This window comes from Schistocerca serialis, chromosome 7 (assembly GCF_023864345.2).
Source record: "Schistocerca serialis cubense isolate TAMUIC-IGC-003099 chromosome 7, iqSchSeri2.2, whole genome shotgun sequence".
Lineage (NCBI taxonomy): Eukaryota > Metazoa > Arthropoda > Insecta > Orthoptera > Acrididae > Schistocerca > Schistocerca serialis.
In genome coordinates, this window is record NC_064644.1 from 176,222,539 (window position 1) to 176,234,692 (window position 12,154).

Below are 12,154 nucleotides of genomic sequence, written 5' to 3' on the forward strand. Positions count from 1 at the left end.
TGATGAAATCCAGTGCTGGCACATAGCCTACTCCCCGTGAATAACACCAAGGGGGCCACCAAGATTAACGTTCCCATCCGATGGACGGATAACTGTCAAAAGAGACACTGCAGAGAGGTTGGGTATTTAAACCAGGACATTGGCGCAAAGTCTGGTGATAATGAGCTTTATACGACCATCAAATGCTAGCAGCGAAAATTTTTTCCACCTCCAAGATTCGAACTGGCTTACCCCTGGGTCGAGCACCTCCACAAAGCGTACATTAACGACCTCGGTCAAGGAGGGAGGGGGGGAAGGGAGGGGGGTTGATGTATGCAGTAATTATCAAAAGTTCACCCTCGTTTCATTTTTGTGTATTCTAATTTCTGTCACATCTGTTAACACAAGAAATTTATCGTATATTATTATGTAGATGTAAAATATAGTTTTAATTTAAATATAGACCAGTAGCAGCTATTCGCGAGTTGCTGTTAGGTATTACTTTTGTACATTTGATTAGCCTTAGACATAAATAAAAACTACACATAAATAAGTTTTGAAATCAGGTGATTTTTAATTCTCTATGGAGTATTTTGTAGAGAATAATACAGGAAAAAACAGACTACTTAAATTCTTCAGTGTTTTTATTAAGAATAACCTGAACTGGATGTCACAAGTTACACATTATGTTAAACGTCTAGACTTTGCAACGGCTGAAAGTGTGGAAATCATTTACTTTTCCTATTCCCATTCACTAGTATTACAGGGCACCTCCTACTGGGGTAACTTGTCACTGAGGAGAAAAGTGATCATTGCACAAAAGTGCATTATAAGCACAATATTTGTTGCTACGGTGACCATATTTTCTAGACCTAAATTCGAAACATGTCAAAAATTTTTAACGCTGCAAAAAAAATCTTAATGAAATGCAATAAAAATGAACTATCACTTGAACTTGTTGCAAAAAGTACGTTAATTTATATTTTATTAGTACTTCCTCAGCTGAACGTGTGCCAGTGGACAAGCTGTATTTATCAGTGTTGTGAATTTCTTCAGCATGTCTGTATCCTTAAACTGCATATGAAAAATTCAAAACTGTTTCACCATAATTCATATAATACTGAAACACAGTATAACGAAATGTAGTATCTCAGTACCCACCCACCCCCACCCCCACCCCTAGCCCCCAGTAATGCAATAGCCCTAAATATATGTGTTCATCACAAAGGGATCGAGTATTTCATCTCATAACATGTAACTAAGGCTGGAATAGTCAGAGTTCTGATGATTCTTGACGTTACAAACTGTTGCTTTCAATAAGAGGAATTCATATGTAAGAAAAAAATAAACTCCGTCCGAATAGACCACGAAGGCCCAACGGTACCGATCGGCCGCAGTGTCACCCTCAGACCACAGGCGTCACTGGATGCGGATATGGAGGGGCATGTGGTCAGCACACCGCTCTCCTTGCCGTATGTCAGTTTACGAGAACGGAGCCACTACTTCTCAGTCAAGTAGCTCCTCAGTTTGCCTCACAAGAGCTGAGTGCACCCCGCTTGCCAACAGCGCTCGGCAGACCAGATGGTCACCCATCCAAGTGTTAGTCCAGCTCGTCAGCACTTAACTTCGGTGATCTATCAGGAACCAATGTTACCACTGTGCAAAGCCATTGGCTAGTTCATGTGTACCAAAAATATTTGTTGTTGCTGTTTTGGTCTTCAGTCCTGAGACTGGTTTGATGCAGCTCTCCACGCTACTCTATCCTGTGCGAGTATCTTCATCTCCCAGTACTTACTGCAACCTACATCCTTCTGAATCTGCTTAGTGTATTCATCTCTTGGTCTCCCTCCACGATTTTTACCCTCCACGCTGTCCTCCAATGCTAAATTTGTGATCCCTTGATGCCTCAGAACATGTCCTACCAACAGGTCCCTTCTTCTTGTCGAGTTGTGCCACAAACTCCTCTTCTCCCCAATTCTATTCAACACCTCCTCATTAGTTATGCGATCTTCCCATCTAATCTTCAGCATTCGTCTGTAGCACCACGTTTCGAAAGCTTCTATTCTCTTCTTGTCCAAACTACTTATCGTCCCTGTTTCACTCCCATACATGGCTACACTCCATACAAATACTTTCAGAAACAACTTCCTGACACTTAAGTCTATACTCGATGTTAACAAATTTCTCTTCTTCAGAAACGATTTCCTTGCCATTGCCAGTCTACATCTTATATCCTCTCTACTTCGACCATCATCAGTTATTTTGTTCCCCAAATAGCAAAACTCCTTTACTACTTTAAGTGTCTCATTTCCTAATCTAATTCCCTCAGCATCACCCGACTTAACTGGACTACATTCCATTATCCACGTTCTGCTTTTGTTGATGTTCATCTTATATCTTCCTTTCAAGACACTATCCATTCCGTTCAACTGCTCTTCCAAGTACATTGCTGTCTCTGACAGAATTACTATGTCATCGGCGAACCTCAAAGTTTTTATTTCTTCTCCATGGATTTTAATACCTACTCCGAAATGTTCTTTTGTTTCCTCTAGTGCTTGCTCAATATACAGATTGAATAAATCGTGGAGAGGCTACAACCCTGTCTCACTCCCTTCCCAACCGCTGCTTCCCTTTCATGTTCCTCGACTCTTATAACTGCCATCTGGTTTCTGTACAAATTGTAAATAGCCTTTCGCGCCCTGTATTTTACCCCTACCACCTTTAGAATTTGAAAGAAAGTATTCCAGTCAACATTGTCAAAAGCTTTCTCTAAGTCTACAAATGCTAGAAACGTAGTTTTGCCTTTCCTTAATCTTTCTTCTAAGATAAGTCGTAAGGTCAGTATTGCCTCACGTGTTCCAATATTTCTACGGAATCCAAACTGATCTTCCCCAGCGTCGGCTTCTACTAGTTTTTCCATTCGTCTGTAAAGAATTCGCGTTAGTATTCTGCAGCTGTGGCTTATTAAACTCATAGTTCTGTAATTTTCACATCTGTCAAGACCTGCTTTCTTTAGGATTGGAATGATTATATTCTTCTTGAAGTCTGAGGGTATTTCGCCTGTCTCATACATCTTGCTCACCAAATGGTAGAGTTTTGTCAGGACTGGCTCTCCCAAGGCGGTCAGTAGTTCTAATGAAATGTTGTCTACTCGCGGGGCCTTGTTTCGACTCAGGTCTTTCAGTGCTCTGTCAAACTCTTCACGCAGTATCGTATCTCCCATTTCATCTTCATCTACATTCTCTTCCATTTCCAGAATACTGTCCTCAAGTACATCGCCCCTGTATAGACCCTCTATATACTCCTTCCACCTTTCTGCTTTCCCTTCGTTGCTTAGAACCATGTTTCCATCTGAGCTCTTGATATTCATACAAGTGGTTCTCTTTTCTCCAAAGGTCTCTTTAATTTTCCTGTAGGCAGTATCTATCTTACCCCTAGTGAGATAAGCCTCTACATCCTTACATTTGTCCTCTAGCCATCCCTGCTTAGCCATTTTGCACTTCCTGTCGATCTCATTTTTGAGACGTTTGTATTCCTTTTTGCCTGCTTCATTTATTGCATTTTTATATTTTCTCCTTTCATCAATTAAATTCAATATTTCTTCTGTTACCCAAGGATTTCTACTAGCCGTCGTCTTTTTACCTACTTGATCCTCTGCTGCCTTCACTACTTCATCCCTCAGAGCTACCCATTCTTCTTCTACTGCATTTCTTTCCCCCATTCCTGTCAATTGTTCACTTGCGCTCTCCCTGAAACACTGTACAACATCTGGTTCTTTCAGTTTGTCCAGGTCCCATCTTCTTAAATTCCCACCTTTTTGCAGTTTCTTCAGTTTTAGTCTACAGTTCATAACCAATAGATTGTGATCAGAGTCCACATCTGCCCCTGTAAATGTCTTACAATTTAATACCTGGTTCCTAAATCTCTGTCTTACCATTATATAATCTATCTGATACCTTCTAGTATTTCCAGGATTCTTCCATGTGTACAACCTTCTTTTATGATTCTGTGCAAAATTCTACCAGACAGCTTCCTCTTTCATTTCTTTCCCCCAATCCATATTCACCTACTACGTTTCCTTCTCTCCCTTTTCCTACTCTCGAATTCCAATCACCCATCACTATTAAATATTTGTCTCCCTTCACTACTTGAATAATTTCTTTTATCTCATAATACATTTCATCAATTTCTTCATCATCTGCAGAGCTAGTTGGCATATAAACTTGAACTATTGTAGTAGGTGTGGGTTTCGTGTCTATCTTGGCCACAATAATTCATTCACTATGCTGTTTGTAGTAGCTTACCCGCACTCCTACTTTTTAATTCATTGTTAAACCTACTCCTGCATTAAGTCTATTTCATTTTGTATTTATAACCCTGTATTCACCTGACCAAAAGTCTTGTTCCTCCTGCCACCAAACTTCACTAATTCCCACTATATCTAACTTTAACCTATCCATTTCCCTTTTTAAGTTTTCTAACCTACCTGCCCGATTAAGGGATCTGACATTCCACCCTCCGATCCATAGAACGCCAGTTTTCTTTCTCCTGATAACGACGTCCTCTTGAGTAGTCCCCGTCCGGAGATCCGAATGGGGGACTATTTTACCTCCGGAATATTTTACCCAAGAGGACGCCATCACCATTTAACCATACAATAAAGCTGCATGCCCTCGGGAAAAATTACGGCTGTAGTTTCCCTTTGCTTTCAGCCGTTCGCAGTACCATCACATCAAGGCCGTTTTGGTTAGTGTTACAAGGCCAGATCAGTCAATCATCCAGACTTTTGCCCCTGCAACTACTGAAACTGCTGCTGCCCCTCTTCAGGAACCACACGTTTGTCTGGCCTCTCAACAGATACCCCTCCATTGTGGTTGCACCTACGGTACGGCCATCTGTATCCCTGAGGTACGCAAGCCTCCCCACCAACGGCAAAGTTCATGGTTCATGGAAAAAAATATTTAAAAAAAAATATTTAAAATAACCAAAAACCATCCCCAAAACGCCTACCATATGTTACCAGTGTTGATGTGGTAAGATGACTGCTATACGTTGGCTCTGTATTAGTTCAGACCACAGCGTCCAGTAAAGATTAGACAAGGACACATAGTTCCGAAGAACTTAGCAACCAAAGATATTACTAATCATATACCTAAGCCTCTCGACTTTCGCAAGAACAAATGGCCCTCAAGTATGCAGTATCCTTAAATATATGTGAACTTCACCACAAATGGATCGAATATTTCATCTCGTAATATATAACAGTGTGGCATGTGGAGCACACAATACAATCTGACACAATTTCGTGTGTAAAGATGACATATGGCGGTTGACAACACCCCAGCACAGAAAGATCTGACACTACCTGGAAGATTAAAACTGTTTGCTTGCCAATGACTCGATTCTGGGACCTTTGACTCATGTGTAACAGCGTATTTGGGTACTGTTTGGTAACAGTAGAATCTCTTTATCAAATGCTTTCGCCAACTGAACTAAAACTAGTAGTAATACATACCGATAGAGGTGGAGTAATTCCCTAATTCGGGATAAATCATTTCAGATTGGAATTACCTTTGAAAAATTCGGTACACAGCTACAAATATCATGACTGCCCCGAAAAAAACCCTTGAAGTTAACTCTTTAAGCAACTGAGCAGACCGACAACAGTTTCACAATACATTTTGTTGTTAATAATAAGTAATAGTTTGTAGAAAACAGCAACTTGCATAAATATAATGTTAGAAGGAGACAATAATTGTATCAGACATCACTCAGTCTTAACATGAACGAAAGAGGCATTCAGTTGATGTAAATAATTTAATAGATAATAAAATTAACTTCAAACACAAACGGAAATCACACCTGCTTGACAGCTCCTTCTACTCCATAGAGAAAATTGTGAACATGTAGCAGTATGGTGTGTGTATTAAAAAATGTTGCCATATTTTTCGCTGGTAAAGTATACTGTAATTGTAAAGCTGGCTGCCACTGACCATCCACTTGCATCTAAGTAGTACATTACGAAGATGGTTATGAAGACATCCGAAACCACAAAGTTTAATTAAGTAAAACTGAAAACGTTACAGTTTTACTATCATTTCCTGCATTTGACTACTATTTTCTTTTGCTAAAATTTCTATGAATTGCGATATGTTCACACATTGTTACTAGATTAAATTGACAATGTGTAATACCTCATTAAATACTAAAGACGTGCTGTAACCGACATGCCAGAGTGTCCTGTGTTGGATAGCAGCAGCGAAGCACAAAATGTTTCTATGGAGCCACTAATGTATCGCATTTTTTTCGATTCCAGGGAGGCAACAGGGAAACTGCTGGCGCTCTCGAACCAAACCAGTATCAGATGCAACTGAACAGAAGCTGCCGGCAGACCCGCAAGTGAGAGATGTCCATATGACAGTTGAGAATTCCAAGGAGCAATCGGGGTTCAACCCAAACGAAGTCGTGCATCTTTAGAGGTGGCAGGGGGAGTACAAAAATTTTCCCTGTTTCTACTGACGACATCTACAATTCCCTACAGAAATGGATATTGAGATACATGCATACTTTGCTGGTCCTTATACTAGCTGCAAACGCAATGGTCAGATTTGTACTGTGTGAAACATATTGGGAATGTCTATGGTATCAACGTCGTCTGTAACACTCCTGCATAAGTGCAGGTATATTTGTATTTTTTAAAAAAAATACAAAATGCAGAGCATTGATAAAAACCTCACTGTGACGCAGTTTTGCATAAAAATTCGAAGATTCCATTACACCATGGAAAAAATAATTCATAGGTAATTGAACCAAGAGACTTGCTAAATAATTTCCTTTTATTCTTCTTAAAGAGAGTTGAGTTAAGCACGAAGTGTTCGACCAGCGAACGAGTGAATGATCATCTAGTCCCAGTTTGGGTAGTATGCATGGACAACAAACAAACGGAAGAATGCATAGAATCCTTGAAGGGTCTTCGCTTGCGTTGCTCATTTCTCAGGCCAAATATATACAAACGCAGCCTAGACGGTCGTTCTCTTGCCTGTCCTTTCTGTAACACGTGATTTAGAATTGTCGTGCGTTTTCCTTTATGTTGCTGTTTCTATTGTAGTCTGTAGTCGGAAGACTGGTTTGATACAGATCATTGGGCTAATCGACCCAGTGCAAGCCTCTTCATCTCTGCATAACTACTGCAGCACAGATCCAGTTGCGTCTCATTCTGCACTCTAGCCTTGGTTTTCATCTACAATTAGCAACATTCCACATCCCATTATCACCACATTAACTATTTCTTGAAGTCTCAAGTTCTGTGCAATCCATCTACGTGCCTTCTAGTCAAGCTGTGCAATAAATGTCTTTTTCTCCCTGATTCGGTACAATACCATTTCATTAATTATTCGAACTACCTACTTAATCTTCAGCACTTTTATGCACCACAAAATTCCAGTCCTAGTCTCATTTTGTCTGTACTGCTTATCTTCTTCATTTCGTTTCAAAATAAAACTGCACCCTAGACAAACATTTTCATAAAAGACTTCCTAACAGCTAAATTTGTTTCATGAAATTCATGACACGTGGCTGCATAAGAGCAGTTTATTAAACTGATACCGGTTTCGGTCACTGACCATCATCATGTACCTGAATCAACCGCAGAAAACAGAAACCTCATGTACAAAAGACATAAATACACGAAATACAAAAACATAACTTACGGAAAAATTGCCTATTGCATGTCACAAGCCAGTCATGCTGAACCTTGCAATCGTATTGATGTCAGTGTCATGAATAATAACATAGAACAATACGTTTCATACATCAACGGGAAATTGACCATATGTAGTCAGCACATAGCATGAAGAGTCAAAGCACTTGCAACTTCAAAGACGACACTAAGAAGATGTTCAGTCGACATAAATTATGACATACAAAGATGATTTTAAGATAAAAAGAACCATAATTACAACAATTACAGGACAGTCATAATTCAAAAATGTACAAAAGCCACAAGCATCAATTATCACAAACAGTTGGTTTAATAAGCATTACACGACAATAATGTAAGTAAAGTGTCCTATGACACACACCTTTCAAAATTAAAACAAGAGTGACAAATGTTGGGTACACTGTACAAATCAGTGTATCAAGTGTCCCAACAGAGAGGGTCACAGGAACAAATAATTATTAAGATTCCCATTATATGACTTAGAAGCTACATCAACACGGAAATAAAACCATGGTACAAGGTGCACAGTACTACAACTCGAAAACTTAGTAAAGGGTACCTTAGTGATAGTATGCAAAATACCGGTCAATTAAAACTTTATTTCACGTCCGTATGTGTGAGTAAAGTAATGTAGCACACACATCTAACTTATAGTGAAACAGGAGTTACATGGAACATGTTCCCTCAGAGGTATCAATGCAAAATACCCAAATGTGTCATATCAGTGCGGAACTTCAGACACATAAGTAATGAGCTTATAATAGTTATTCGAAACCAAGGAAGAATCAGGGTTTTCAGGTTTATATACAGTGAATGGAATGAAGAGGGTGACCAAGAAATGGATAACTTAAAAATATAGAATTAAACATACAAAAACAGTTCTCATCCACTGAAACCTATTAACACACTTACCTAACTATTCACAGCAGGGACTGTAATTGTTGTAATTATTGATGATTTTATCTTAAAATTATCTTTGTGTGTCATGGATTTTAGCGACTGGACGTCTTCCTAGACTTGTGTTCGGGGTTACAATTGCTTTGACTTCTCATGCTATGTCCAAACTACTACATATGGTCAGTTTCCTATTGTGTGTGGATGAGGAAGTTTGTTGATGTATTAAACGTATTGTTCTTCTATAGCAATGTAATTGTGTAGTTCAGCATGACTAACACGTGACTGGCAGAAGCCAAAGTTTTCGTAAGTTACGTTTTTGTATTTCGTGTCTATATCACGTTTTGCACATGACGTTTTGTTGTCATTTCTGTTTCATAACGTTTATTCAGATGCCAGATGATGGTCAGTGTCCGAAACAGGTAGAAAATTAATAAATTCTTCTAATGCAGCCAGGAGTCATGAATTTTCTGAAACATATGTCCCCTGCTGACAGTCAGCTGAAGAAAACACTTGAATTTGCATTAAATGTTAACGACGTCAAATTTGATCAGCATTTTATTGACGTATGAGAAAAACATCATGGATCCAAAAAAAACTAACGAAAATATTACCAATAGATGGTGCTGTAAGCGTCTTAACATAAATGGGGTCGGCTACAAACAACAGATGAATCTCTATACGGTGGCTATGATTTGAGTTGCACATTACACCGTCCGTATTGTTCAATGTGAATGACTGCACAAGTTCGGCAATCAATCGCTGTGGAACTTATAGTTAACTAAACCCATCTGTCACGGCAAGGTCGTTCTAGATAGGATAGGAAATAACGGTATTTGTTTGTCCTGAGACCTAAAAACGCATAAAAAACAAAATTACGTCGGTTTTTAATTGTCCTGGGGACAAAAACAGCATAAAAAGCAAAATTAATTGTTGTGAGATTGGCGCGAGACAAGCTTCATATCCTGCCCACCGTTTTCTGTAAGTTGAAATCGAGAAACAGCATGTTCCACAACATATCGGAGTGTTTCGGGGGTCACGTTCAGAGTGCGTTGCACAATGCGTGCCTTCAGCTACGTTCGTAATTGCAACACTGAACACAATATCTTCCAGATAACCCCACAGCCAGAAGTCACACTGATTAAGGCCAGGTGATCTGGACGGCCAAGATGTAGGGAAATGGCTGCTGATAACTCTAATACTCCCGCAACGCATCTGCAGCAGAGACACTTCACTGGCTGTGCAGTGTGCAGAAGAGCTCAATTTTGCATAAAAATGATCCTACTCACACATCCACGCCATTGAAGGATTGGAAAGATGATCGTGCGCAGAAGACTCTCATAACGTTTACCAGTGACGGTATAGGTAATACGAAGCGCAAGATGGCGCCTCTAAAAAATACGGCCCTATTGTAAGCGATGCCGCCAACCCGCACCACACAGTCACCTCTGCAGAATGAAGTGGTACCGACTGATGAGCGTTCGAGTTTTCCGCTGAAGATATTCTGCAGTTCTGCGTATTGATACATCGGTGGAGGTAGAAATGTGGATCACCTGTCCACAGAATATTCCACGGCCATTCATTGTCCACTTCCATGGGAGCAAGATATTCCAGAGAGAATTCTTGTCTTGCTGGCAGGTAAGCAGGAATAAACGCCCGAACATGGACGATTTTGTATCGACAGCGATGCAGTATATTTCATAGGATTTTATGCACTGTGCTCGCAGGCCTGTCCGACGTTTGGATAATTCCCGTGCACTGCATGTCTGCTCACCACCTTTCGACCCTTCTTGCCTTGCTGTGCCATATCTTCGACATACGTCGGATCAGCTGCTTTCCTCCCTCTGCTACATTTCACTATACAAGAACCTGCATTTTCGAATTTGGAATCAGTTCCTCCACACCTTTAGCAGATATCGGACCAGTGCCTTTTTTCATGGCGTTGAGTGTCTGGAACTTCTCCAGGGATACTGGCGCACAGCCACCGTTCTTGTAAAAGAGCTTTACCAGCCGCGCGCGATCCTTTACGGAGATAGTCATGTCGAGCGTCTCGAACGCAAACTGAGGAACAGCCGTGTGCCGTCCGTTTGTTAGTGTGCATAATCTGATGTTTACCGGTATAGCGCCATCTATTGGTCAAATTTTTGTTAAATTTGTTTTTATTCCATGACGTCAGTAATACGCTGCTCAAATTTCACGTCATTCTGAGCAGTGGTTCTCCTTCTACATCGTTTTGGAACTGTAATTTTAACTATGAACATTCTTTCCTTTCTACCTCTGCCGTAATCAATCATTTTGCCCTCCAAATAGAGAAACTCGTCTTCTGCTATTAGTATCTTATTTCGCAATCTAATTGCTTCAGCATCACCTGACTTAATTCTGTTGCGCTCCATTACCCCGATTTTACCTCCGCTATTGATCTTCTCATAACTTCTTTTCAAGATTGTATGCAATCCATTCAAGTGATCGCCCAGGTCATTTGCCATATCTGGAAGAATTGCAGTGTCACCGTAATTTTTTTTTCTCCTCGCATAAATTTAATTCCTTTTCCAAATTTCTCTTAGATATTCCTTACCGCTTTTGCATCGTACAGATTAAATAATATGGGGATAGGTTATAACCTCGTTTCACTCCCTTCTCAACAGCCGACTCCCTTTCGCATCCATCAACCGCAGTCTATCGTGTCCTTCGACTGCATTTTGTGCACAAGTTGCAGATAACATTCAGCTCTCTGTATTTTATCACTGATACCGTCAGAATTTGAAAGTGTGTACCCCCTCCCCCAATTGACACTGTGGATGGATTTTTCTAAATTTTTGTAAAGGCCACAACAGTCACTGATCGCAAATATTTGTTTGTTCAGTTATTGTTTTCGATCTTTCTGACCTTTTCAAATCGATCTAAATACAGAAATGAGCCTATGTTATAAAAAAATGTACTTAACAGTAGGCTATCAACTGTACTGAGGAGTGTCGTAATATACACAGACTTGAAAGTTGGTAAAACGTACCTGTCTTCATGAAGTTAACACAGTAATCCATTAAAATATGTAGCCATATGTGGCATTGTCACATAGTTAAAAATTATGAAAAAATAGTAGCGACATATGGCCCTAAGTGTCGGGTCGTCAGTTGCGTACTATGCTCACAATACTGGTGTGAACAGCTGAGGGGGTGTGGCTGCTAGATTTTGGCCGAATAGAGTTTGCAGCAGCGTAATACAAAGTCAGATGTAATCTTAGATTACGTATACATGCAACTAGATCTAATACATAAAATACAATTGAAAGGAGCTAGAACTTTAACCAAAAGGGAAATATTAGTTTAAATTATGAAGGGCAGGTGCAAGTAAACGTATGCACCATATGCAGTACAGTAAAGTTAATAAACAGCTTCTTGTCAACGACAAAAGTTTGCGAGACCAGCGGGCATACCAAAAACAGATCTGAGCAACCGCTGGTGGCACGGGGCCGGGAGATAGTGAAAATGGGCAAACTGAGGAATAAAATTAATAAAAGCTCCAAGGCTAAACAAAAGTATGACACTAAAATATTGTTAAAAT

The 12,154-nt window shown here is 39.9% G+C and overlaps 1 protein-coding gene across 1 annotated transcript in view; it reads left to right on the forward strand.

Annotated features, from left to right (window-relative positions):
• LOC126412212 (nose resistant to fluoxetine protein 6-like) overlaps positions 1-6,640 on the forward strand; it is a 552,579-nt gene extending 545,939 nt beyond the window's left edge. The window contains exon 12 of the mRNA XM_050081695.1: positions 6,296-6,640. Coding sequence (XP_049937652.1) covers positions 6,296-6,456 — 161 coding nt within the window. The 3' untranslated portion in view covers positions 6,457-6,640. The remainder of the gene's footprint in view (positions 1-6,295) is intronic.
• The last annotated feature ends 5,514 nt before the right edge of the window (positions 6,641-12,154 follow it).